The sequence below is a fragment of the Gobio gobio genome, assembly GCF_949357685.1.
Source record: "Gobio gobio genome assembly, chromosome: 4".
Classification (NCBI taxonomy): domain Eukaryota; kingdom Metazoa; phylum Chordata; class Actinopteri; order Cypriniformes; family Gobionidae; genus Gobio; species Gobio gobio.
This window is the reverse complement of record NC_137100.1, coordinates 67,807,258-67,833,199: the sequence shown is the minus strand read 5'-3', so window position 1 is coordinate 67,833,199 and position 25,942 is coordinate 67,807,258. Positions and strand designations below refer to the sequence as shown.

The 25,942-nt window shown below is 45.9% G+C and overlaps 1 protein-coding gene across 1 annotated transcript; it reads right to left on the bottom strand.

Moving 5' to 3' along the window:
* Window positions 1-4,016: 4,016 nt before the first annotated feature.
* Window positions 4,017-24,155, bottom strand: LOC307124496 (inactive phospholipid phosphatase 7). The gene is made up of 3 exons (XM_079813718.1): window positions 24,010-24,155; window positions 21,574-22,017; window positions 4,017-5,636 (listed from the first exon to the last, which is right to left on the bottom strand). Exons 2-3 carry the CDS (start codon window positions 21,995-21,997, stop codon window positions 5,248-5,250), a joined length of 813 nt encoding a protein of 270 aa, XP_079669844.1. The 5' UTR covers window positions 21,998-22,017; window positions 24,010-24,155; the 3' UTR covers window positions 4,017-5,247.
* Between the last annotated feature and the right edge of the window lie 1,787 nt (window positions 24,156-25,942).

Here is a 25,942-nt window from a genome sequence, read left to right as displayed (position 1 = left end):
ATTTCCTGTTACATGTTTAACATGAAGTTTTGAATGTGACAGAGATGCGCACTTCCTCTGAGAAAGAGAGAGAGAGAGAGAGAGAGAGAGAGAGATGGGGGGGGGATAACAAACACTTTATTTTTATACGCTCCTCTCTAAAAACACTTCTCCATGTCTGCAGCACAGACTTATAAAAGTGTGGCGGCTCTGAAGCCCCAAGATGGCCGCCACGCCTGAGCCCTCAGCCAAGATGGCCGCTGAGTATCGTGTTTTTAGAGAGGAGCGAGACATGGAGGGTCACCGACATTGGGCTCTTTTGTTTTTCAGCCCAATGATCCAGACTAGACTCCTGTCCTCTGTGAGTGTGAGGAGATGTTTAATGAGGAATGGCGTTCACACACTTGGTCCATGATGCAAGTTTCATAGAGTAATAAAGTGCTTGTTAACCCTCTCTCTCTCTCTCTCTCTCTCTCTCTCTCTCTCTCAGAGGAAGTGCGCATCTCTGTCACATTCAACACTTCATGTTAAACATGTAACAGGAAAGAAACACTCAAACCTCCTCTGGACACACAGCGAGAGCTTCAGAAGAACTGAATCTCCGGACAACAGAGAAGATCCTTTAATAAGAGTTTGAGCCCTCGAGCCTGAGCCCTTGGCCAAGATGGCCGCCGAGCCGGAGCCCTCCTATGTACTTCCGCTCAATTTTCATTTTCCTTCAGGACTCGTCTGGGATTACGGTATATTCGCTGGTTTTCTCCGGTCCTGTAATAAGGGCACTGTAAGTCACTTTGGATAAAAGCTATAGTCTTGTTATTGACCACCAGAGCTCTCCTCCTATTGGACAACTGTGGCAAAAGCCATTTCCATTTCAGCCGTTTAGAGACACGTTCTCCAGCAGAGCTTCACGGTTTTTCTTTTGAAACTGGTCGTTCCCCAAAATAACTCATAATGTTTTCAATCCGTCCTGTCTTCACCGTTGAGGAAACCCAGTACCTTCCCAATAATAAACCCTTCACTTTTAGAGCAATAACTCCAGCAGAAGAGGCTTTTTCATATTTAATTTCATAATAAACAACTTTATATTATTTGTGTGTGTATCCAACTTTTTACGACCACAAAAAATCTCGAGTCAGGATTCATGGTATGGTATGGGAGCTGCTCTGTTGCGGAGCTCAAGGCACTGCAGCGGGTGGTGAAAACTGCCCAGCGCATCACAGGGACTCCACTGCCTGCCATCGAGCACATCCAGAGGAAACGCTGTCTGCATCGAGCTCGCAGCATCCTCAGGATCCACCAGACCAGGACCAGCAGACTAAAGAACAGTTTTTTCCCCAGAGCTGTCTCTTTACTGAACTCAAACCCCCACTGATCCACTCCCCTCATATACTGATAACTCTCCTACCTCACATCTGCCTTCACTTTGCTATTTGCACTACCGACTGTTTATTACAGTAACAACTGTTTACTTATGCATTTTGCACTACCATATCTTAACTGGATTATGCTCATTTGCACTGCCGACTGTTATTTACAGTACCTACTGTTTACATTAGCATTTTGCACTGTACTTCTAACTGTAATATGCAATCACTTTCCACTGCACTTTTACACTTTCTCGGATAGCTTCTGTCCATAATTTATTGCACTACCTTAATCCACTACCATATTCCTCATCTTAGCCTAACATATCATTGTATACCTCTACCTGTAAAATTCTGTTTATAGTAATAGCCATCTGTATATTTATTCACTGTACATATTCACCTGTAAATTCTGTTTATAGTAATTACCATCTCTCTATTTATATATATTAATATATATTCAGTGCATATTCATGTCCTGCACTTTTGCAACCGTTGTATACATTTACATTTACATTTATGCATTTAGCAGACGCTTTTATCCAAAGCGACTTACAACTTGGGGGTACAATAAGCGATTGGTCGTGAAGAGTCGAGTGAGCGCAACAAGTGCCTGAAATACTTAGTCCGTGTACATTTCTCAGTGTAGCACAGGCTAGAGTAGGGCGGGAAAGAGGAGGAAAAGAGGAAAGGAAAATTTTTTTTTTTTTTTTTTAGGAGGTTAAGTGCTCACGGAAGAGATGAGTTTTTAGTTGACTTTTGAATGTTGTCAATGAATCCGCATTTCGGATGGCGGTGGGCAGATCATTCCACCAGCTGGGAACGTTGAATGAAAATGTTCTGGAAAGGGATTTTTTGCCTCTCTGTGAAGGTACCACAAGCCTTCGCTCCTTGGTTGAACGAAGGCTTCTGGTGGGGGTGTGGCGACGTAGAATCGAGTCAGAGTATGCAGGAGCTGAGTGCGTGGTGGCTCTGTAGGCAAGCGTCAGCGACTTAAACTTGATGCGAGCAGCGAGTGGACGCCAGTGCAGAGAGATGAAGAGTGGTGTGACGTGGGTCCTTTTGGGCTCGTTGAAGACCAGACGTGCCGCTGCATTCTGGATCATTCGAAGTGTTTGGATCGCACAAGAGGGGAGACCAGCCAGAAGCGCATTGCAGTAGTCAAGTCTAGAAATAACCAGGGCCTGGACAAGAAGCTGTGTTGCGTGTTCTATATATATCCTGCACTTGCTGCTATTGCACTTCTGGTTAGACCCAAACTGCATTTCGTTGCCTTGTACTTGTACTTGTGTAATGACAATAAAGTTGAATCTAATCTAATCTAATCTAATCATGCCATTCCACTCAGCGATGTACCACATATACTAAATATTCCACGCTCAACTGTTAGTGGGATTATAACAAAGTGGAAGCGATTGGGAACAACAGCAACTCGGTCACAGAGCGGGGTCAGCGCATGCTGAGGGTCACAGAGCGGGGTCAGCGCATGCTGAGGGTCACAGAGCGGGGTCAGCGCATGCTGAGGGTCACAGAGCGGGGTCAGCGCATGCTGAGGGTCACAGAGCGGGGTCAGCGCATGCTGAGGATCACAGAGCGGGGTCAGCGCGTGCTGAGGGTCACAGAGCGGGGTCAGCGCATGCTGAGGGTCACAGAGCGGGGTCAGCGCGTGCTGAGGGTCACAGAGCGGGGTCAGCGCATGCTGAGGGTCACAGAGCGGGGTCAGCGCATGCTGAGGGTCACAGAGCGGAGTCAGCGCATGCTGAGGATCACAGAGCGGGGTCAGCGCGTGCTGAGGGTCACAGAGCGGGGTCAGCGCATGCTGAGGGTCACAGAGCGGGGTCAGCGCATGCTGAGGATCACAGAGCGGGGTCAGCGCGTGCTGAGGGTCACAGAGCGGGGTCAGCGCATGCTGAGGGTCACAGAGCGGGGTCAGCGCATGCTGAGGGTCACAGAGCGGAGTCAGCACATGCTGAGGATCACAGAGCGGGGTCAGCGCATGCTGAGGGTCACAGAGCGGGGTCAGCGCATGCTGAGGATCACAGAGCGGGGTCAGCGCATGCTGAGGGTCACAGAGCGGGGTCAGCGCATGCTGAGGGTCACAGACTGGGGTCAGCGCATGCTGAGGGTCACAGAGCGGGGTCAGCGCATGCTGAGGGTCACAGAGCGGGGTCAGCGCATGCTGAGGGTCACAGAGCGGGGTCAGCGCATGCTGAGGGTCACAGAGCGGGGTCAGCACATGCTGAGGATCACAGAGCGGGGTCAGCACATGCTGAGGGTCACAGAGCGGGGTCAGCGCATACTGAGGGTCCCAGAAGTGGCCAACTTTCTACAGAGTCAAGAGCTCCAGACCTCCAAACTTTTGTGGCCTTCAGATGAGCTCAAGAAGTGTGTAGAGCTTCATGGAATGGGTTTCCATGGCCGAGCAGCTCATCCAAGCCTTAGAGGAGGGGGGATTATGGGGTGGACAATTTCATGCTCCCAACTTTGTGGGACCAGTTCCTGTCCCAGCATGACTGCGCTCCAGTGCACAAACTTCTAGAAGATTTCCCATAAACACACTCCTAAACCTTGAGGAAAACCTTCCCAGAAGAGCTGCGACTCCATATTAAACCCTACGGATCGAGAATGGAATGGCATTAAAGCTCATGAAGAGTCATGAGTGAATCTGAGGCTGATGTTCAAGTTCATCTCAACAAAGAGTGGCTCATTTATTTATAGTTACAGTAGAAATATGTACAGTACAGAACCATTTCAGAAGGGCATTTTCTGACCAAATCAAAGGAAACGGATCCCTTGAATATTGCATATCATTACAGTACCGGATCGGTAACGATTCAAAACATTCATGCACACAAAGAAAACCAGACCGGAAGAAATACGCCTGATCAAATTCGTCAGCACACTCATGTACAGTGTTGGGGGAAACGCATTACAAGTAACTTGAGTTATGTAATAATATTACTTTTCCAAGTAACTAGTAAAGTAACGCATTACTTTTCAAATTTACAACAAAATATCTGAGTTAATTTTTGACATTTATTTGACTGACAGCTCTCCTTCCCCATGTTGAGAAAAATCGAGAGTAAATGCAGAGGCGTTGTGAGTAAATGTGTTATTGTAGTTCTAGACTAAATGTGATCTTTTATTCATCTCACTTGCACAATAAAGATTCTGTACTCCTAAAATTAATAAAATCAGTCAAAATCAGAGTACTATGCAAACCTCAAATATATAAATGTTAAATAAAATATATTTTTAAGCATTTAATCTACCTTTATTGACTAATGTCTTGTTCCTAACCTTCGATGATTCAGTTAAACTATGAGCAAAAATTACTAGATTTTTTTGTTTTCATTGGTAAAACTTTTTTCTCCTGCGTCCTTTTCTTCCATGATCCAGAATGGCAGCACATCTTTACCTAAGCCTGAGGCTTATTATTTAAATTTTGTTATGAAGAGGTCTTTACATTTGCACAAAATATAACTTTTTTTGCTATTAAAAAACCCCCAAAAAACAAAAATTAACGCAAAAGTAACGTAACGCATTACATTTCTAAAAAAGTAACTAAGTAACTCAATTAGTTACTTTTTAAGGGAGTAATGCAATATTGTAACGCATTACTTTTCTAAAAAAGTAACTAAGTAACTCAATTGGTTACTTTTTAAGGGAGTAACGCAATATTGTAACGCATTACTTTTCAAAGTAACTTTCCCCAACACTGTTCATGTCACATTAAATGCATGAGTTATTAAATTACAAAAGAATGTTTCAGATGTTGTTCTTCTTCTGTTCCGCCGAGTGAGACGACCGAAACTCAAGCCAGACAAAATGTCAGTCGTTTTATCAAAAACACTTGAACTGAGGCAGAATCAAGGATCCGCGGTGCGTTTGATGGAGTGTCCGCCTAAGGGCCGGAGCCCCAGCTGAATGTCCCGATGGAGAGGAGCGTCTGACAGGAGCCGGACGACAGCCACACCGTCTCCATCAGAGCGAAGTGAAGGAAGCCCAGGGCAAATCCGCACGCCATGTCGGTCAGGTGGTGCTGACCCAGCAGGACCCGCGACAGGCCCACCAGGACGGCCCACAGCACCAGCAGGACCCGCAGCGGGACGGCCAGCACCAGGTGGGACAGGAGGAACTTGGACACCAGGGCGGCTCGGCTGGCGTGTGCCGCCGGGAACGAGAACGTGTCCAGAGCCACGCAGTCCAGGAAGCCGGGACTCATGTCCCATGGGCCTTTGCGCCGGACCAGTTTCTGAACGCCCGCCACAGTCAGGACGTCCAGAACCAGCGCTGAAAAACACACCAAAGAGGGACATTTAACCAACTAAATATGACTAAAACACAACAAAATGACTAAAACTTGAACTTGAATGAAAATAAAACCTGAATCTGAAATTAAAATTAATTTTTAGACATTTTTAACACATGAAAATTCTAAATAAAAGCAGAAAAAATTTAAAATAAAACCAAATCTGAAATGGAAATGAATTAAAAGTATTTAGACCTTTAAAATATAAATGTATAAAAGACATAAAGATGTGTAAAGACATTTAAAAAACTACTAAAAATGACAAAAACACAAGATAATTACTAAAATTGTAACTAAAATTCAAAATGAACATGGAAAATACAAAAATAAATTTGAAATAAAATTAATAAAAACTATTTAGACAGATCTTTAAAAAAAAACACTTATATCCAAAAAAATATCCAAAACTTCCACTAAAATAAATATTAAAAACTGAAAATAAAAGCAGAAAATGCACAAAAAAAAAAAAAATATTAATAATAATTAAAATAGACCTTTTTAAAAATAACTACTAAAAATGACAAAAACACAAGAAAAATTGTAACTAAAATTCTCAATGAAAACAGAAAATACGGAAAACAAACTGAAATAAAAAAATGAATAAAAACTATATTACATTTTTTAAAAACTACTGAAAATTACCCAATTGAACAACAAAATGGCTAAAACTTTAACTAAAATGAAAATAAAAGCAGAAAATACAAACATAAAATCTAAATTTGAAATCAAATTTAATACCTATTTAGAAATATATTTAAAAATGAAAAAACTAAAATGAGCTAAAATTCAAAAACAAAAAATAAATCTAATATACTAAAATGACAAAAACAAAAGAAAATTACTAACTTTAACTAAAATGAAAATAAAAACAATACAAAAATGACTCTGTCAGGAGACATTTAACCAACTAAATATGACTAAAACACAACAAAATGACTAAAACTTGAACTTGAATGAAAATAAAACCTGAATCTGAAATTAAATTAAATTTTTAGACATTTTTAACACATGAAAATTCTAAATAAAAGCAGAAAAAATTTAAAATAAAACCAAATCTGAAATGGAAATGAATTAAAAGTATTTAGACCTTTAAAATATAAATGTATAAAAGACATAAAGATGTGTAAAGACATTTAAAAAACTACTAAAAATGACAAAAACACAAGATAATTACTAAAATTGTAACTAAAATTCAAAATGAACATGGAAAATACAAAAATAAATTTGAAATAAAATTAATAAAAACTATTTAGACAGATCTTTAAAAAAAAAAACACTTATATCCAAAAAAATATCCAAAACTTCCACTAAAATAAATATTAAAAACTGAAAATAAAAGCAGAAAATGCACAAATAAAATAAAAAATATTAATAATAATAAAAATAGACTTTTTAAAAATAACTACTAAAAATGACAAAAACACAAGAAAAATTGTAACTAAAATTCTCAATGAAAACAGAAAATACGGAAAACAAACTGAAATAAAAAAATGAATAAAAACTATATTACATTTTTTAAAAACTACTGAAAATTACCCAATTGAACAACAAAATGGCTAAAACTTTAACTAAAATGAAAATAAAAGCAGAAAATACAAAAATAAAATCTAAATTTGAAATCAAATTTAATACCTATTTAGAAATATATTTACAAATGAAACAACTAAAATGAGCTAAAATTCAAAAATAAAAAATAAATCTAATATACTAAAATGACAAAAACAAAAGACAATTACTATAACTAAAATGAAAATAAAAACAATACAAAAATGACTCTGTCAGGAGACATTTAACCAACTAAATATGACTAAAACACAACAAAATGACTAAAACTTAGAATTGATTAAAACTTGAACTAGAATAAAATAAAAACTGAATCTGAAATAAAAATTAAATTATAAAAAAAATATATATAGACATTTTTAACACAAGAAACAAGAAAATTCTAAATGAAAGCAGAAAATTAAAAATAAAAATACATCTGAAAGAAATTAATAAAAACTATATAGATATATTTAAAAACTAAAAATGACAAAAACGCACAACAAAATTACTAAAACTAAGTAAAAACCAATTAATAAAAAAAATTATATATAAACATATTTTTAAACACTACTAAAAATAGCAAAAACACACTTTAACTAAAACTTTAAAAACTAAATCTGAATTAAAAATGTATAGACATTTTAAAAGAAGAAAACAAACCCTAAAAATTATTTAAATTTTTTATAAATAATAAACTATATAGACATTACAAAAACTGCTAAAAATGACAAAAACACGAAATCATGAACTAAAATGAAAACATAAGGTAACTTTATTTTATAGTGTCCTTGTTACACGTTACATGTTCCTGTAGTAATAACAGTAAATTATGCATAATTACATGCAACTAACCCTGACCCTAATTACTATTAGGCAGTATTTAAAGCTGCAGTGTGTAAGTTGTGCCTCTCTGTCGCCCTCTCTGTGTGAAACCTGTAACTGCAGTTATTTGTGAATTATCATCTTTACGTGTGTGTGTGTGTGTGTGTGTGTGTGTCGGCGGCTCCTCAGAGCGGATTAACCTCATGTTGTGAGGAGTGTGTGTGGCTGTCAGTGTGAGGAGTGTGTGTTGCTCTGAGGAGTGAGGAGTGTGTGTGGCTCTGAGGAGTGAGGAGTGTGTGTGGCTCTGAGGAGTGAAGAGTGTGTGTGGCTCTGAGGAGTGAGGAGTGTGTGTGGCTCTGAGGAGTGTGTGTGAGGAGTGTGTGTGAGGAGTGTGTGTGGCTCTGAGGAGTGGCTGTGAGGAGTGTGTGTGGCTCTGAAGAGTGTGTGTGAGGAGTATGTGTGGCTCTGAGGAGTGTGTGTGGCTGTGAGGAGTGTGTGTGACTGTGAGGAGTGTGTGTGACTGTGAGGAGTGTGTGTGAGGAGTGTGTGTGGCTGTGAGGAGTGTGTGTGGCTGTGAGGAGTGTGTGTGAGGAGTATGTGTGGCTGTGAGGAGTGTGTGTGGCTGTGAGGAGTGTGTGTGACTGTGAGGAGTGTGTGTGAGGAGTGTGTGTGGCTGTGAGGAGTGTGTGTGAGGAGTGTGTGTGGCTGTGAGGAGTGTGTGTGGCTGTGAGGAGTGTGTGTGGCTGTGAGGAGTGTGTGTGACTGTGAGGAGTGTGTGTGAGGAGTGTGTGTGGCTGTGAGGAGTGTGTGTGACTGTGAGGAGTGTGTGTGACTGTGAGGAATGTGTTTGGCTGTGAGGAGTGTGTGTGACTGTGAGGAGTGTGTGTGACTGTGAGGAGTGTGTGTGGCTGTGAGGAGTTTGTGTGAGGAGTGTGTGGCTGTGAGGAGTGTGTGTGGCTGTGAGGAGTGAGGAGTGTGTGTGGCTGTGAGGAGTGTGTGTGGCTGTGAGGAGTGAGGAATGTGTGCGGCTCTGAGGAGTGTGTGTGGCTGTGAGGAGTGAGGAGTGTGTGTGGCTGTGAGGAGTGAGGAGTGTGTGTGGCTGTGAGGACTGAGGAGTGTGTGTGGCTGTGAGGAGTGTATGTGGCTGTGAGGAGTGAGGAGTGTGTGTGGCTGTGAGGAGTAGCTGTGAGGAGTGTGTGCGGCTCTGAGGAGTGAGGAGTGTGTGTGGCTGTGAGGAGTGAGGAGTGTGTGTGGCTGTGAGGAGTGTGTGTGGCTGTGAGGAGTGAGGAGTGTGTGCGGCTCTGAGGAGTGAGGAGTGTGTGTGGCTGTGAGGAGTGTGTGTGGCTGTGAGGAGTGAGGAGTGTGTGCGGCTCTGAGGAGTGAGGAGTGTGTGTGGCTGTGAGGAGTGTGTGCGGCTCTGAGGAGTGAGGAGTGTGTGTGGCTCTGAGGAGTGAGGAGTGTGTGTGGCTGTGAGGAGTGTGTGCGGCTCTGAGGAGTGAGGAGTGTGTGTGGCTGTGAGGAGTGTGTGTGGCTGTGAGGAGTGTGTGTGGCTGTGAGGAGTGTGTGTGTGGCTCTGAGGAGTGTGTGTGAGGAGTGTGTGCGGCTCTGAGGAGTGAGGAGTGTGTGTGGCTCTGAGGAGTGAGGAGTGTGTGTGTGGCTCTGAGGAGCGTGTGTGAGGAGTGTGTGTGGCTCTGAGGAGTGGCTGTGAGGAGTGTGTGTGGCTCTGAGGAGTGTGAGTGAGGAGTGTGTGAGGCTCTGAGGAGTGTGTGTGAGTAGTGTGTGCGGCTCTGAGGAGTGAGGAGTGTGTGTGGCTCTGAGGAGTGAGGAGTGTGTGTGGCTCTGAGGAGTGAGGAGTGTGTGTTTGGCTCTGAGGAGTGTGTGTGTGTGAGGAGTGTGTGTGGCTCTGAGGAGTGTGTGTGAGGAGTGTGTGTGGCTCTGAGGAGTGTGAGTGAGGAGTGTGTGTGGCTCTGAGGAGTGTGTGTGAGGAGTGTGTGCGGCTCTGAGGAGTGAGGAGTGTGTGTGGCTCTGAGGAGTGAGGAGTGTGTGTGGCTCTGAGGAGTGAGGAGTGTGTGTGTGTGGCTCTGAGGAGTGTGTGTGAGGAGTGTGTGTGGCTCTGAGGAGTGTGAGTGAGGAGTGTGTGTGTGTGGCTCTGAGGAGTGGCTGTGAGGAGTGTGTGTGGCTCTGAGGAGTGGCTGTGAGGAGTGTGTGTGGCTCTGAGGAGTGGCTGTGAGGAGTGTGTGTGGCTCTGAGGAGTGTGTGTGAGGAGTGTGAGCGGCTCTGAGGAGTGAGGAATGTGTGTGGCTCTGAGGAGTGGCTGTGAGGAGTGTGTGTGGCTGTGAGGAGTGGCTGTGAGGAGTGTGTGTGGCTGTGAGGAGTGTGTGTGTGGCTCTGAGGAGTGTGTGTGAGGAGTGTGTGTGGCTGTGAGGAGTGTGTGTGGCTGTGAGGAGTGTGAGTGTGTGGCTCTGAGGAGTGTGTGTGAGGAGTGTGTGTGGCTCTGAGGAGTGAGGAGTGTGTGTGGCTCTGAGGAGTGTGTGTGAGGAGTGTGTGTGGCTCTGAGGAGTGGCTGTGAGGAGTGTGTGTGGCTCTGAGGAGTGTGTGTGAGGAGTGTGTGTGGCTCTGAGGAGTGGCTGTGAAGAGTGTGTGTGGCTCTGAGGAGTGGCTGTGAGGAGTGCGTGTGGCTCTGAGGAGTGAGGAGTGTGTGTGTGGCTCTGAGGAGTGTGTGTATGAGGAGTGTGTGTGGCTCTAAGGAGTGTGTGTGAGGAGTGTGTGTGGCTATGAGGAGTGTGTGTGAGGAGTGTGTGTGGCTCTGAGGAGTGGCTGTGAGGAGTGTGTGTGGCTCTGAGGAGTGTGTGTGAGGAGTGTGAGCGGCTCTGAGGAGTGAGGAGTGTGTGTGAGGAGTGTGTGTGGCTCTGAGGAGTGTGTGTGAGGAGTGTGTGTGGCTCTGAGGAGTGGCTGTGAAGAGTGTGTGTGGCTCTGAGGAGTGTGTGTGTGAGGAGTGTGTGTGGCTCTGAGAAGTGTGTGTGAGGAGTGTGTGTGGCTCTGAGGAGTGGCTGTGAGGAGTGTGTGTGGCTCTGAGGACTGTGTGTGAGGAGTGTGTGTGGCTCTGAGGAGTGGCTGTGAAGAGTGTGTGTGGCTCTGAGGAGTGTGTGTGTGAGGAGTGTGTGTGGCTCTGAGGAGTGTGTGTGAGGGGTGTGTGTGGCTCTGAGGAGTGAGGAGTGTGTGTGGCTCTGAGGAGTGTGTGTGGCTCTGAGGAGTGTGTGTGAGGAGTGTGTGTGGCTCTGAGGAGTGTGTGTGAGGAGTGTGTGTGGCTCTGAGGGGTGTGTGTGTGTGTGTGTGTGTGTGTGTGTGTGAGGAGTGTGTGTGGCTCTGAGGAGTGTGTGTGTGTGTGTGAGGAGTGTGTGTGGCTCTGAGGAGTGTGTGTGAGGAGTGTGTGTGGCTCTGAGGAGTGAGGAGTGTGTGTGGCTGTGAGGAGTGTGTGTGGCTCTGAGGAGTGTGTGTGAGGAGTGTGTGTGGCTCTGAGGAGTGGCTGTGAGGAGTGTGTGTGGCTCTGAGGAGTGTGTGTGAGGAGTGTGAGCGGCTCTGAGGAGTGAGGAGTGTGTGTGGCTGTGAGGAGTGTGTGTGAGGAGTGTGTGTGGCTCTGAGGAGTGTGTGTGAGGAGTGTGTGTGGCTCTGAGGAGTGTGTGTGTGAGGAGTGTGTGTGGCTCTGAGGTGTGTGTGTGGCTCTGAGGAGTGAGGAGTGTGTGTGGCTGTGAGGAGTGTGTGTGGCTCTGAGGAGTGTGTGTGAGGAGTGTGTGTGAGGAGTGTGTGTGGCTCTGAGGAGTGTGTGTGAGGAGTGTGTGTGGCTCTGAGGAGTGGCTGTGAGGAGTGTGTGTGGCTCTGAGGAGTGGCTGTGAGGAGTGTGTGTGGCTCTGAGGAGTGTGTGTGAGGAGTGTGAGCGGCTCTGAGGAGTGAGGAGTGTGTGTGGCTCTGAGGAGTGTGTGTGGCTCTGAGGAGTGTGTGTGAGGAGTGTGTGTGGCTCTGAGGAGTGTGTGTATGAGGAGTGTGTGTGGCTCTAAGGAGTGTGTGTGAGGAGTGTGTGTGGCTATGAGGAGTGTGTGTGAGGAGTGTGTGTGGCTCTGAGGAGTGGCTGTGAGGAGTGTGTGTGGCTCTGAGGAGTGTGTGTGAGGAGTGTGAGCGGCTCTGAGGAGTGAGGAGTGTGTGGCTCTGAGGAGTGTGTGTGAGGAGTGTGTGTGGCTCTGAGGAGTGTGTGTGAGGAGTGTGTGTGTGGCTCTGAGGAGTGTGTGTATGAGGAGTGTGTGTGGCTCTAAGGAGTGTGTGTGAGGAGTGTGTGTGGCTCTGAGGAGTGAGGAGTGTGTGTGGCTCTGAGGAGTGTGTGTGAGGAGTGAGGAGTGTGTGTGAGGAGTGTGTGTGGCTCTGAGGAGTGAGGAGTGTGTGTGTGGCTGTGAGGAGTGAGGAGTGTGTGTGGCTCTGAGGAGTGGCTCTGAGGAGTGTGTGTGAGGAGTGTGTGTGGCTCTGAGGAGTGAGGAGTGTGTGTGGCTCTGAGGAGTGTGTGTGGCTGTGAGGAGTTTGTGTGAGGAGTGTGTGTGGCTCTGAGGAGTGAGGAGTGTGTGTGGCTGTGAGGAGTGTGTGTGGCTCTGAGGAGTGAGGAGTGTGTGTGGCTGTGAGGAGTGTGTGTGGCTCTGAGGAGTGAGGAGTGTGTGTGGCTGTGAGGAGTGTGTGTGGCTCTGAGGAGTGAGGAGTGTGTGTGGCTCTGAGGAGTGGCTCTGAGGAGTGTGTGTGAGGAGTGAGGAGTGTGTGTGAGGAGTGAGGAGTGTGTGGCTGTGAGGAGTTTGTGTGAGGAGTGTGTGCGGCTATGAGGAGTGTGTGGCTGTGAGGAGTGTGTGTGGCTGTGAGGAGTGTGTGTGAGGAGTGTGTGCGGCTCTGAGGAGTGTGTGCGGCTATGAGGAGTGTGTGTGTCTGTGAGGTGTATGGGGCTGTCAGTGTGAGGAGTGTGTGTGTCTGTGAGGAGTGTGTGTGACTGTGAGGAGTGTGTGTGACTGTGAGGAGTGTGTGTGTCTGTGAGGAGTGTGTGTGACTGTGAGGAGTGTGTGTGACTGTGAGGAGTGTTTTACTGTGAGGAGTGTGTGTGACTGTGAGGAGTGTGTGTGACTGTGAGGAGTGTGTGTGACTGTGAGGAGTGTGTGTGGCTATGAGGAGTTTGTGTGAGGAGTGTGTGTGGCTCTGAGGAGTGTGTGTGTGAGGAGTGTGTGTGGCTCTGAGGAGTGTGTGTGTGTGTGAGGAGTGTGTGTGGCTCTGAGGAGTGTGTGTGGCTCTGAGGAGTGTGTGTGAGGAGTGTGTGTGGCTCTGAGGAGTGTCTGTGAGGAGTGTGTGTGGCTCTGAGGAGTGTGTGTGTGAGGAGTGTGTGTGGCTCTGAGGAGTGTGTGTGTGTGTGTGTGTGTGTGTGTGTGTGTGTGTGTGTGTGTGTGTGTGTGTGTGTGTGTGTGTGTGTGTGTGTGTGTGTGTGTGTGTGTGTGTGTGTGTGTGTGTGTGTGTGTGTGTGTGTGTGTGTGTGAGGAGTGTGTGTGGCTCTGAGGAGTGTGTGTGAGGAGTGTGTGTGGCTCTAAGGAGTGAGGAGTGTGTGTGGCTGTGAGGAGTGTGTGTGGCTCTGAGGAGTGTGTGTGTGAGGAGTGTGTGTGGCTCTGAGGAGTGTCTGTGAGGAGTGTGTGTGTCTGTGAGGAGTGTGTGTGACTGTGGGGAGTGTGTTTGACTGTGAGAAGTGTGTGTGTCTGTGAGGAGTGTGTGTGTCTGTGTGGAGTGTGTGTGACTGAATCAGTGTTTTTGAGAAAATCTCGTGAGTGAATGATTCAATGACTCACTCATAAAGACTTCATTTGTTTCATTACTGGATGAATCAGTGTTTCTGAGCGAATCTCTTGAGTGAATGATTCAATGACTCACTCATAAAGACTTCACTTGTTTCATTACTGGATGAATCAGTGTTTCTGAGCGAATCTATTGAGTGAATGATTCAATGACTCACTCATAAAGACTTCACTTGTTTCATTACTGGATGAATCAGTGTTTCTGAGCGAATCTCTTGAGTGAATAATTCAATGATTCACTCATAAAGACCTCACTTGTTCCATTACTGGATGAATCTGTGTTTTGAATGAATGATTTAATGACTCACTCATAAAGACACACAGGAGTGTGTGTGGCTCTGAGGAGTGAGGAGTGTGTGTGGCTGTGAGGAGTGTGTGTGGCTCTGAGGAGTGAGGAGTGTGTGTGGCTCTGAGGAGTGGCTCTGAGGAGTGTGTGTGAGGAGTGAGGAGTGTGTGTGAGGAGTGAGGAGTGTGTGGCTGTGAGGAGTTTGTGTGAGGAGTGTGTGCGGCTATGAGGAGTGTGTGGCTGTGAGGAGTGTGTGTGGCTGTGAGGAGTGTGTGTGAGGAGTGTGTGCGGCTCTGAGGAGTGTGTGCGGCTATGAGGAGTGTGTGTGTCTGTGAGGTGTATGGGGCTGTCAGTGTGAGGAGTGTGTGTGTCTGTGAGGAGTGTGTGTGACTGTGAGGAGTGTGTGTGACTGTGAGGAGTGTGTGTGTCTGTGAGGAGTGTGTGTGACTGTGAGGAGTGTGTGTGACTGTGAGGAGTGTTTTACTGTGAGGAGTGTGTGTGACTGTGAGGAGTGTGTGTGACTGTGAGGAGTGTGTGTGACTGTGAGGAGTGTGTGTGGCTATGAGGAGTTTGTGTGAGGAGTGTGTGTGGCTCTGAGGAGTGTGTGTGTGAGGAGTGTGTGTGGCTCTGAGGAGTGTGTGTGTGTGAGGAGTGTGTGTGGCTCTGAGGAGTGTGTGTGGCTCTGAGGAGTGTGTGTGAGGAGTGTGTGTGGCTCTGAGGAGTGTCTGTGAGGAGTGTGTGTGGCTCTGAGGAGTGTGTGTGTGAGGAGTGTGTGTGGCTCTGAGGAGTGTGTGTGTGTGTGTGTGTGTGTGTGTGTGTGTGTGTGTGTGTGTGTGTGTGTGTGTGTGTGTGTGTGTGTGTGTGTGTGTGTGTGTGTGTGTGTGTGTGTGTGAGGAGTGTGTGTGGCTCTGAGGAGTGTGTGTGAGGAGTGTGTGTGGCTCTAAGGAGTGAGGAGTGTGTGTGGCTGTGAGGAGTGTGTGTGGCTCTGAGGAGTGTGTGTGTGAGGAGTGTGTGTGGCTCTGAGGAGTGTCTGTGAGGAGTGTGTGTGTCTGTGAGGAGTGTGTGTGACTGTGGGGAGTGTGTTTGACTGTGAGAAGTGTGTGTGTCTGTGAGGAGTGTGTGTGTCTGTGTGGAGTGTGTGTGACTGTGAGGAGTGTGTGTGACTGTGAGGAGTGTGTGTGTCTGTGAGGAGTGTGTTTGACTGTGAGAAGTGTGTGTGACTGTGGGGAGTGTGTGTGACTGTGAGGAGTGTGTGTGTCTGTGAGGAGTGTGTGTGTCTGTGAGAAGTGTGTGTGTCTGTGAGGAGTGTGTGTGTCTGTGTGGAGTGTGTGTGACTGTGAGGAGTGTGTGTGACTGTGAGGAGTGTGTGTGTCTGTGAGGAGTGTGTGTGTCTGTGAGGAGTGTGTGTGTCTGTGTGGAGTGTGTGTGACTGTGAGGAGTGTGTGTGACTGTGAGGAGTGTGTGTGTCTGTGAGGAGTGTGTTTGACTGTGAGAAGTGTGTGTGACTGTGGGGAGTGTGTGTGACTGTGAGAAGTGTGTGTGTCTGTGAGGAGTGTGTGTGTCTGTGTGGAGTGTGTGTGACTGTGAGAAGTGTGTGTGACTGTGAGGAGTGTGTGTGTCTGTGAGGAGTGTGTGTGTCTGTGAGAAGTGTGTGTGACTGTGAGAAGTGTGTGTGACTGTGAGAAGTGTGTGTGACTGTGGGGAGTGTGTGTGACTGTGAGAAGTGTGTGTGTCTGTGAGGAGTGTGTGTGTCTGTGAGGAGTGTGTGTGTCTGTGAGGAGTGTGTGTGACTGTGAGAAGTGTGTGTGACTGTGGGGAGTGTGTGTGACTGTGAGAAGTGTGTGTGTCTGTGAGGAGTGTGTGTGTCTGTGAGGAGTGTGTGTGTCTGTGAGGAGTGTGTGTGTCTGTGAGGAGTGTGTGTGGCTGTGAGGAGTGTGTTTGACTGTGAGAAGTGTGTGTGACTGTGGGGAGTGTGTGTGACTGTGAGAAGTGTGTGTGTCTGTGAGGAGTGTGTGTGTCTGTGAGGAGTGTGTGTGTCTGTGAGGAGTGTGTGTGACTGTGAGAAGTGTGTGTGACTGTGGGGAGTGTGTGTGACTGTGTGGAGTGTGTGTGACTGTGAGGAGTGTGGGGCTGTCAGTGTGAGGAGTGTGTGTAACTGTGAGGAGTGTGTGTGACTGTGAGAAGTGTGTGTGACTGTGAGGAGTGTGTGTGACTGTGAGGAGTGTGTGTGACTGTGTGGAGTGTGTGTGACTGTGTGGAGTGTGTGTGACTGTGAGGAGTGTGTGTGACTGTGAGGAGTGTGTGTAACTGTGAGGAGTGTGTGTGACTGTGAGAAGTGTGTGTGACTGTGAGGAGTGTGTGTGACTGTGTGGAGTGTGTGTGACTGTGAGGAGTGTGTGTGACTGTGAGGAGTGTGTGTGACTGTGAGGAGTGTGTGTGTCTGTGTGGAGTGTGTGTGACTGTGAGGAGTGTGTGTGACTGTGAGGAGTGTGTGTGGCTGTGAGGAGTGTGTGTGACTGTGAGGAGTGTGTGTGGCTGTGAGGAGTGTGTGTGGCTGTGAGAAGTGTGTGTGACTGTGGGGAGTGTGTGTGACTGTGAGAAGTGTGTGTGACTGTGAGGAGTGTGTGTGACTGTGTGGAGTGTGTGTGACTGTGAGAAGTGTGTGTGACTGTGGGGAGTGTGTGTGACTGTGTTGAGTGTGTGTGACTGTGAGTGTGTGTGTCTGTGAGGAGTGTGGGGCTGTCAGTGTGAGGAGTGTGTGTAACTGTGAGGAGTGTGTGTGACTGTGAGAAGTGTGTGTGACTGTGAGGAGTGTGTGTGACTGTGAGGAGTGTGTGTGACTGTGAGGAGTGTGTGTGTCTGTGTGGAGTGTGTGTGACTGTGAGGAGTGTGTGTGACTGTGAGGAGTGTGTGTGGCTGTGAGGAGTGTGTGTGGCTGTGAGGAGTGTGTGTGACTTTGTGGAGTGTGTGTGTCTGTGAGGAGTGTGTGTGTCTGTGAGGAGTGTGTGTGGCTGTGAGGAGTGTGTGTGACTGTGTGGAGTGTGTGTGTCTGTGAGGAGTGTGTGTGTCTGTGAGGAGTGTGTGTGGCTGTGAGGAGTGTGTGTGGCTGTGAGGAGTGTGTGTGACTGTGAGGAGTGTGTGTGTCTGTGAGGAGTGTGTGTGGCTGTGAGGAGTGTGTGTGACTGTGATGAGTGTGTGTGGCTGTGAGGAGTGTGTGTGTCTGTGAGGAGTGTGTCTGACTGTGAGGAGTGTGTGTGACTGTGTGGAGTGTGTGTGACTGTGAGAAGTGTGTGTGACTGTGGGGAGTGTGTGTGACTGTGTGGAGTGTGTGTGTGACTGTGAGAAGTGTGTGTGACTGTGGGGAGTGTGTTTGACTGTGAGAAGTGTGTGTGTCTGTGAGGAGTGTGTGTGTCTGTGTGGAGTGTGTGTGACTGTGAGGAGTGTGTGTGTCTGTGAGGAGTGTGTTTGACTGTGAGAAGTGTGTGTGACTGTGGGGAGTGTGTGTGACTGTGAGTGTGTGTGTCTGTGAGGAGTGTGTGTGGCTGTGAGAAGTGTGTGTGACTGTGAGGAGTGTGTGTGACTGTGAGGAGTGTGTGTGACTGTGAGGAGTGTGTGTGTCTGTGTGGAGTGTGTGTGACTGTGAGGAGTGTGTGTGACTGTGAGGAGTGTGTTTGACTGTGAGGAGTGTGTGTGACTGTGAGGAGTGTGTGTGACTGTGAGGAGTGTGTGTGTCTGTGAGGAGTGTGTGTGACTGTGTGGAGTGTGTGTGACTGTGAGGAGTGTGTGTGACTGTGAGGAGTGTGTGTGTCTGTGAGGAGTGTGTGTGACTGTGTGGAGTGTGTGTGACTGTGAGGAGTGTGTTTGACTGTGAGGAGTGTGTTTGACTGTGAGGAGTGTGTGTGACTGTGAGGAGTGTGTGTGACTGTGAGGAGTGTGTGTGGCTGTGAGGAGTGTGTGTGACTGTGTGGAGTGTGTGTGTCTTTGAGGAGTGTGTGTGACTGTGAGAAGTGTGTGTGACTGTGAGGAGTGTGTGTGACTGTGAGGAGTGTGTTTGACTGTGAGGAGTGTGTGTGACTGTGAGGAGTGTGTGTGACTGTGAGGAGTGTGTGTGGCTGTGAGGAGTGTGTGTAACTGTGAGGAGTGTGTGTGACTGTGAGAAGTGTGTGTGACTGTGAGGAGTGTGTGTGACTGTGTGGAGTGTGTGTGACTGTGAGGAGTGTGTGTGACTGTGAGGAGTGTGTGTGACTGTGAGGAGTGTGTGTGTCTGTGTGGAGTGTGTGTGACTGTGAGGAGTGTGTGTGACTGTGAGGAGTGTGTGTGGCTGTGAGGAGTGTGTGTGACTGTGAGGAGTGTGTGTGGCTGTGAGGAGTGTGTGTGGCTGTGAGAAGTGTGTGTGACTGTGGGGAGTGTGTGTGACTGTGAGAAGTGTGTGTGACTGTGAGGAGTGTGTGTGACTGTGTGGAGTGTGTGTGACTGTGAGAAGTGTGTGTGACTGTGGGGAGTGTGTGTGACTGTGTTGAGTGTGTGTGACTGTGAGTGTGTGTGTCTGTGAGGAGTGTGGGGCTGTCAGTGTGAGGAGTGTGTGTAACTGTGAGGAGTGTGTGTGACTGTGAGAAGTGTGTGTGACTGTGAGGAGTGTGTGTGACTGTGAGGAGTGTGTGTGACTGTGAGGAGTGTGTGTGTCTGTGTGGAGTGTGTGTGACTGTGAGGAGTGTGTGTGACTGTGAGGAGTGTGTGTGGCTGTGAGGAGTGTGTGTGGCTGTGAGGAGTGTGTGTGACTGTGTGGAGTGTGTGTGTCTGTGAGGAGTGTGTGTGTCTGTGAGGAGTGTGTGTGGCTGTGAGGAGTGTGTGTGACTGTGTGGAGTGTGTGTGTCTGTGAGGAGTGTGTGTGTCTGTGAGGAGTGTGTGTGGCTGTGAGGAGTGTGTGTGGCTGTGAGGAGTGTGTGTGACTGTGAGGAGTGTGTGTGTCTGTGAGGAGTGTGTGTGGCTGTGAGGAGTGTGTGTGACTGTGATGAGTGTGTGTGGCTGTGAGGAGTGTGTGTGTCTGTGAGGAGTGTGTCTGACTGTGAGGAGTGTGTGTGACTGTGTGGAGTGTGTGTGACTGTGAGAAGTGTGTGTGACTGTGGGGAGTGTGTGTGACTGTGTGGAGTGTGTGTGTGACTGTGAGAAGTGTGTGTGACTGTGGGGAGTGTGTTTGACTGTGAGAAGTGTGTGTGTCTGTGAGGAGTGTGTGTGTCTGTGTGGAGTGTGTGTGACTGTGAGGAGTGTGTGTGTCTGTGAGGAGTGTGTTTGACTGTGAGAAGTGTGTGTGACTGTGGGGAGTGTGTGTGACTGTGAGTGTGTGTGTCTGTGAGGAGTGTGTGTGGCTGTGAGAAGTGTGTGTGACTGTGAGGAGTGTGTGTGACTGTGAGGAGTGTGTGTGACTGTGAGGAGTGTGTGTGTCTGTGTGGAGTGTGTGTGACTGTGAGGAGTGTGTGTGACTGTGAGGAGTGTGTTTGACTGTGAGGAGTGTGTGTGACTGTGAGGAGTGTGTGTGACTGTGAGGAGTGTGTGTGTCTGTGAGGAGTGTGTGTGACTGTGTGGAGTGTGTGTGACTGTGAGGAGTGTGTGTGACTGTGAGGAGTGTGTGTGTCTGTGAGGAGTGTGTGTGACTGTGTGGAGTGTGTGTGACTGTGAGGAGTGTGTGTGACTGTGAGGAGTGTGTTTGACTGTGAGGAGTGTGTGTGACTGTGAGGAGTGTGTGTGACTGTGAGGAGTGTGTGTGGCTGTGAGGAGTGTGTGTGACTGTGTGGAGTGTGTGTGTCTTTGAGGAGTGTGTGTGACTGTGTGGAGTGTGTGTGACTGTGAGGAGTGTGTGTGACTGTGAGGAGTGTGTTTGACTGTGAGGAGTGTGTGTGACTGTGAGGAGTGTGTGTGACTGTGAGGAGTGTGTGTGACTGTGAGGAGTGTGTGTGGCTGTGAGGAGTGTGTGTGACTGTGTGGAGTGTGTGTGTCTGTGAGGAGTGTGTGTGTCTGTGAGGAGTGTGTGTGGCTGTGAGGAGTGTGTTTGACTGTGAGGAGTGTGTGTGGCTGTGAGGAGTGTGTGTGTCTGTGAGGAGTGTGTGTGACTGTGAGAATTGTGTGTGACTGTGAGGAGTGTGTGTGACTGAGGAGTGTGTGTGACTGTGAGAAATGTGTGTGACTGTGGGGAGTGTGTGTGACTGTGTGGAGTGTGTGTGTGACTGTGAGAAGTGTGTGTGACTGTGGGGAGTGTGTGTGACTGTGTGGAGTGTGTGTGTCTGTGAGGAGTGTGTGTGTCTGTGAGGAGTGTGTGTGGCTGTGAGGAGTGTGTGTGACTGTGAGGAGTGTGTGTGACTGTGTGGAGTGTGTGTGTGACTGTGAGAAGTGTGTGTGACTGTGGGGAGTGTGTGTGACTGTGTGGAGTGTGTGTGTCTGTGAGGAGTGTGTGTGTCTGTGAGGAGTGTGTGTGGCTGTGAGGAGTGTGTGTGACTGTGAGGAGTGTGTGTGACTGTGAGGAGTGTGTGTGGCTGTGAGGAGTGTGTTTGACTGTGAGGAGTGTGTGTGACTGAGGAGTGTGTGTGACTGTGAGAAGTGTGTGTGACTGTGAGGAGTGTGTGTGACTGTGTGGAGTGTGTGTGACTGTGAGAAGTGTGTGTGACTGTGGGGAGTGTGTGTGACTGTGTGGAGTGTGTGTGTCTGTGAGGAGTGTGTGTGTCTGTGAGGAGTGTGTGTGGCTGTGAGGAGTGTGTGTGGCTGTGAGGAGTGTGTGTGTGTGTGTGTGCGGCTATGAGGAGTGTGTGTGTGTGTGTGTGTGTGTCTGTGAGGAATGTGTGCGGCTATGAGGAGTGTGTGTGTGTGTGTGTGTGTGTGGGCATGTTTTTGTGAAATATCAGGACACAAATGTGTATAATGACATGGGTATTACAAAAAGAGGGTGAAATATGAGGACGTTCCCCATGTCCTCACTTTTCAAAATGCTTATAAATCACAGAATGAGGTTTTCTTCACAGAAAGTGAACTGCACAGTCTCCTGTGAGGGCTAGGTTTAGGGGCAGGGGCAGTGTGTGTGTGTGTGTGTGTGTGTGTGTGTGTGTGTGTGTGTGTGTGTGTGTGTGTGTGTGTGTGTGTGTGTGTGTGTGTGTGTGTGTGTGTGTGTGTGTGTGTGTGTGATGGGTAGGTTTAGGGTCAGTGTAAGGGGATAGAAAATACGGTTTGTACGGTATAAAAACCATTACGCCTATGGAATGTCCTCACATTTCACAAAAACAAACATGTGTGTGTGTGTGTGTGTGTGTGTGTGTGTGTGTGTGTGTGTGTGTGTGTGTGTGTGTGTGTGTGTGTGTGTGTGTGTGTGTGTGTGTGTGTGTGTGTGTGTGTGTGTGTGTGTGTGTGTGTGTTTGTCACCGATCAGCAGGTTGACGAGCAGCTCCTGTCCCGCCGGCGTGTCGCTCTGGCTCAGGCACAGTAGAGTCCCGCAGACCCATGTGACCCCGTGACCCGTCAGAGCCAGCAGGGCCACGGCCGACCGGACCCCGGCCCAGGAGGAGGAGCCGTGCACACACACACTCATGCGCTTGGACAGGCAGATGTCGATGGCCAGCAGAGAGCTGAGGGCGATGCCCCTGAAGGACGGGTTGAGGAGCATGCAGTCTTCATCCGGCGGGTCCGCGGGGCCCTCGCTCGACGGGTTCTGCTGGCTCCTGGACGGGCCGGCCCTTCTCCACGCTTTGCTGGTGCTCCGGGGCGGGACATTCAGCGACAGAAACTCGGGCCGGCCCAGAACACTGCTCCGGTCTCTGGCTCTGGAGCGGCTCGGGTTCAAACGCATCGCTTCAGATTCAAAGCAGGCTGTGAAAACAGTGTCAAATCTCTTGAGTGAATGATTCAATGACTCACTCATAAAGACTTCACTTGTTTCATTACTGGATGAATCAGTGGTGAATGATTCAATGACTCACTCATAAAGACTTCACTTGTTTCATTACTGGATGAATCAGTGTTTCTGAGCGAATCTCTTGAGTGAATGATTCAATGACTCACTCATAAAGACTTCACTTGTTTCATTACTGGATGAATCAGTGTTTTTGAGAAAATCTCGTGAGTGAATGATTCAATGACTCACTCATAAAGACTTCACTTGTTTCATTACTGGATGAATCAGTGTTTCTGAGCGAATCTCTTGAGTGAATGATTCAATGACTCACTCATAAAGACTTCACTTGTTTCATTACTGGATGAATCAGTGTTTCTGAGCGAATCTATTGAGTGAATGATTCAATGACTCACTCATAAAGACTTCACTTGTTTCATTACTGGATGAATCAGTGTTTCTGAGCGAATCTCTTGAGTGAATAATTCAATGACTCACTCATAAAGACCTCACTTGTTCCATTACTGGATGAATCTGTGTTTTGAATGAATGATTTAATGACTCACTCATAAAGACTTCACTTGTTTCATTACTGCATGAATCAGTGTTTTTGAGCGAATCTCTTGAGTGAATGATTCAATGACTCACTCATAAAGACTTCACTTGTTTCATTACTGGATGAATCAGTGTTTCTGAGCGAATCTCTTGAGTGAATGATTCAATGACTCACTCATAAAGACTTCACTTGTTTAATTACTGGATGAATCAGTGATTTTGAACGAATCTCTTGAGTGAATGATTCAATGACTCACTCATAAAGACTTCACTTGTTTCATTACTGGACGAATCAGTGTTTTTGAGCAAATATCGTGAGTGAATGATTCAATGACTCACTCATAAAGACTTCACTTGTTTCATTACTGTATTGATCAGTGGTGAATGATTCAATGACTCACTCATAAAGACTTTACTTGTTTCATTACTGGATGAATCAGTGGTGAATGATTCAATGACTCACTCATAAAGACTTCACTTGTTTCATTACTGTATTGATCAGTGGTGAATGATTCAATGACTCACTCATAAAGACTTTACTTGTTTCATTACTGTATTGATCAGTGGTGAATGATTCAATGACTCACTCATAAAGACTTTACTTGTTTCATTACTGGATGAATCAGTGGTGAATGATTCAATGACTCACTCATAAAGACTTTACTTGTTTCATTACTGGATGAATCAGTGGTGAATGATTCAATGACTCACACATAATGACTTTACTTGTTTCATTACTGGATGAATCAGTGTTTTTGAGCAAATCTCTTGAGTGAATGATTCAATGACTCACTCATAAAGACGCCACCTACTGGTGTAACAATGAAACCTGCAGAAAGAGTGACTGAAAATGACAAAATGTTGCAGTGTTTTATTTCATAACTCTTTTAATCTTATAATTATGAATTAATGTCATAATCTCGACTTTTTAAAAAAAAGATACACGTCTACAAAACTATCTTCGTCATTCCACACATTGTTTTTGTTTCTCTCACTGTAAGAAATGCATTTTATAAAGATTATTGGAGCATGTTTTACAATAAACATTATTTTTAGTATACAGCTAGTTTTAAATACTGTAACCCCCTGACCAAAAACTTTCTGCATTTTTACCATTTTAAATATACTTGCTTTTTATATCGTTTTTACAAATAAGGAAGGTTTTTATCAGATATAGCTCTCAATGTGTCCCAATATGGTTAAGTGTGTCCACACACAAACACACTCTCAGTGGAGCATTTGGTGTTTATGGCTGAACTCTGCTTGTCCAAACGGTGAATATGTCAGAGAAACAATGAGCGTCCTTTATAAAAAACAACAAACAATAAACAATTACTACCAGCAGCCATCTCGTATTGTTTTAATCAGATGCTGGTTCAGTCCTAAACCACATGTAAACCCATCAGCTGGCCTACCTCAGCTCAGATCGGGTTTATTATGATCCTCCTCACAGTCGCATCAGGCGTCGAGACTCCGTGGTTTTGGAAAACATCTTTACAGATCATATGAATCTGTCAGCACTGCTCCAGCATCCTCTCCGCAGAATCACTAACACTACTATGGTGAAGGGTTGCCTGTTTAATATTAATGAGGAACGCCCACAAGCCATGCTGATTGGCTGCAAGGCACACAGCTGGCGAATGAAGCTCCGGCTCGTGAATATAAGTCACGTGATTTAATACATATTAATGAGCTCTGTTCTTTGTGTTCACTTGGCGTTCTCCAAGGTGCTTAAACGAAGCATTTTACTCTTTTGATGCCTGAAATCCCTTCAGAATATATAAATAGACCAAATTTGGTTCAACAAACTCGTTGCGTTTTTTACTTTTTTAAATCTTATTAAAATTCAAAAGGTGTATAAATCTGCTAAGGACCTTTTATAGGAATGTTTGTTTAGTTGAAAAGTGGAAAAAGGATTATTTTTCTTTCTCTTTTCAGAAACTGTGGTCAGATACTACATGTAATCCATAATAAAGTCAAAGAAACTCCCTTTAGAGTAATACATCTATATTAAATTCAAAAAAGGTTTTTTTCCCCGTCATTATGTTGTTTCTGTAAAGAGTCACACCATTTGAACTCTAAATATGTTGAAGTTAATTTAAAAAAATAAAAATTGAGACATTATTACAGCATTTTTCCTATTTCCCCAGGTTTGCATATCCCAATTTCATGATAAACAAAACACTGTATGTGATTATTTCCAAACTGTTTACATTGTTGGGTATATCAGTATGATTCTCTCTATATATTATTTCTGTTATTATTTTGTCCGCTCTGTTATCACTTTGTCTATATAAAGTTTATTTTTTTCAATTATTACATTTATTTAAATGGTTATAATAAATGTTTTAGCATAATAAATAAATGTTTTATCACTTTGTCCACCCTGTTATTATTTTGTCAGCTCTGTTATTATTTTGTCCACTCTGTTATTATTTTGTCAGCTTTGTTATTATTTTGTCCACTCTGTTATTATTTTGTCCACTCTGTTATTATTTTGTCCACTCTGTTATTATTTTGTCCACTCTGTTATTATTTTGTCAGCTCTGTTATTATTTTGTCCACTCTGTTATTATTTTGTCAGCTCTGTTATTATTTTGTCCGCTCTGTTATTATTTTGTCCGCTCTGTTATTATTTTGTCCACTTTGTTATTATTTTGTCCACTCTGTTATTATTTTGTCCACTCTGTTATTATTTTGTCCACTCTGTTATTATTTTGTCAGCTCTGTTATTATTTTGTCCGCTCTGTTATTATTTTGTCAGCTCTGTTATTATTTTGTCAGCTCTGTTATTATTTTGTCCACTCTGTTATTATTTTGTCAGCTCTGTTATTATTTTGTCCGCTCTGTTATTATTTTGTCCACTCTGTTATTATTTTGTCAGCTCTGTTATTATTTTGACCGCTCTGTTATTATTTTGTCCACTCTGTTATTATTTTGTCCACTCTGTTATTATTTTGTCAGCTCTGTTATTATTTTGTCCACTCTGTTATTATTTTGACAGCTCTATTATTATTTTGTCCGCTCTGTTATTATTTTGTCCACTCTGTTATTATTTTGTCCACTCTGTTATTATTTTGTCAGCTCTGTTATTATTTTGTCCACTCTGTTATTATTTTGACAGCTCTATTATTATTTTGTCAGCTCTGTTATTATTTTGTCCACTCTGTTATTATTTTGTCAGCTCTGTTATTATTTTGTCCGCTCTGTTATTATTTTGTCCACTCTGTTATTATTTTGTCCAGTCTGTTATTATTTTGTCAGCTCTGTTATTATTTTGTCCACTCTGTTATTATTTTGACAGCTCTATTATTATTTTGTCCACTCTGTTATTATTTTGTCCACTCT

Excerpts from the sequence above, each read along its gene's own strand:
- LOC307124496 (XM_079813718.1), bottom strand. The coding sequence starts at position 21,997 with ATGCGTTTGAACCCGAGCCGCTCCAGAGCCAGAGACCGGAGCAGTGTT. Across the intron at positions 5,637-21,573 it reads GCTCGTCAACCTGCTGATCG|CGCTGGTTCTGGACGTCCTG; the intron begins GTGACAAACACA and ends TGTGTTTTTCAG.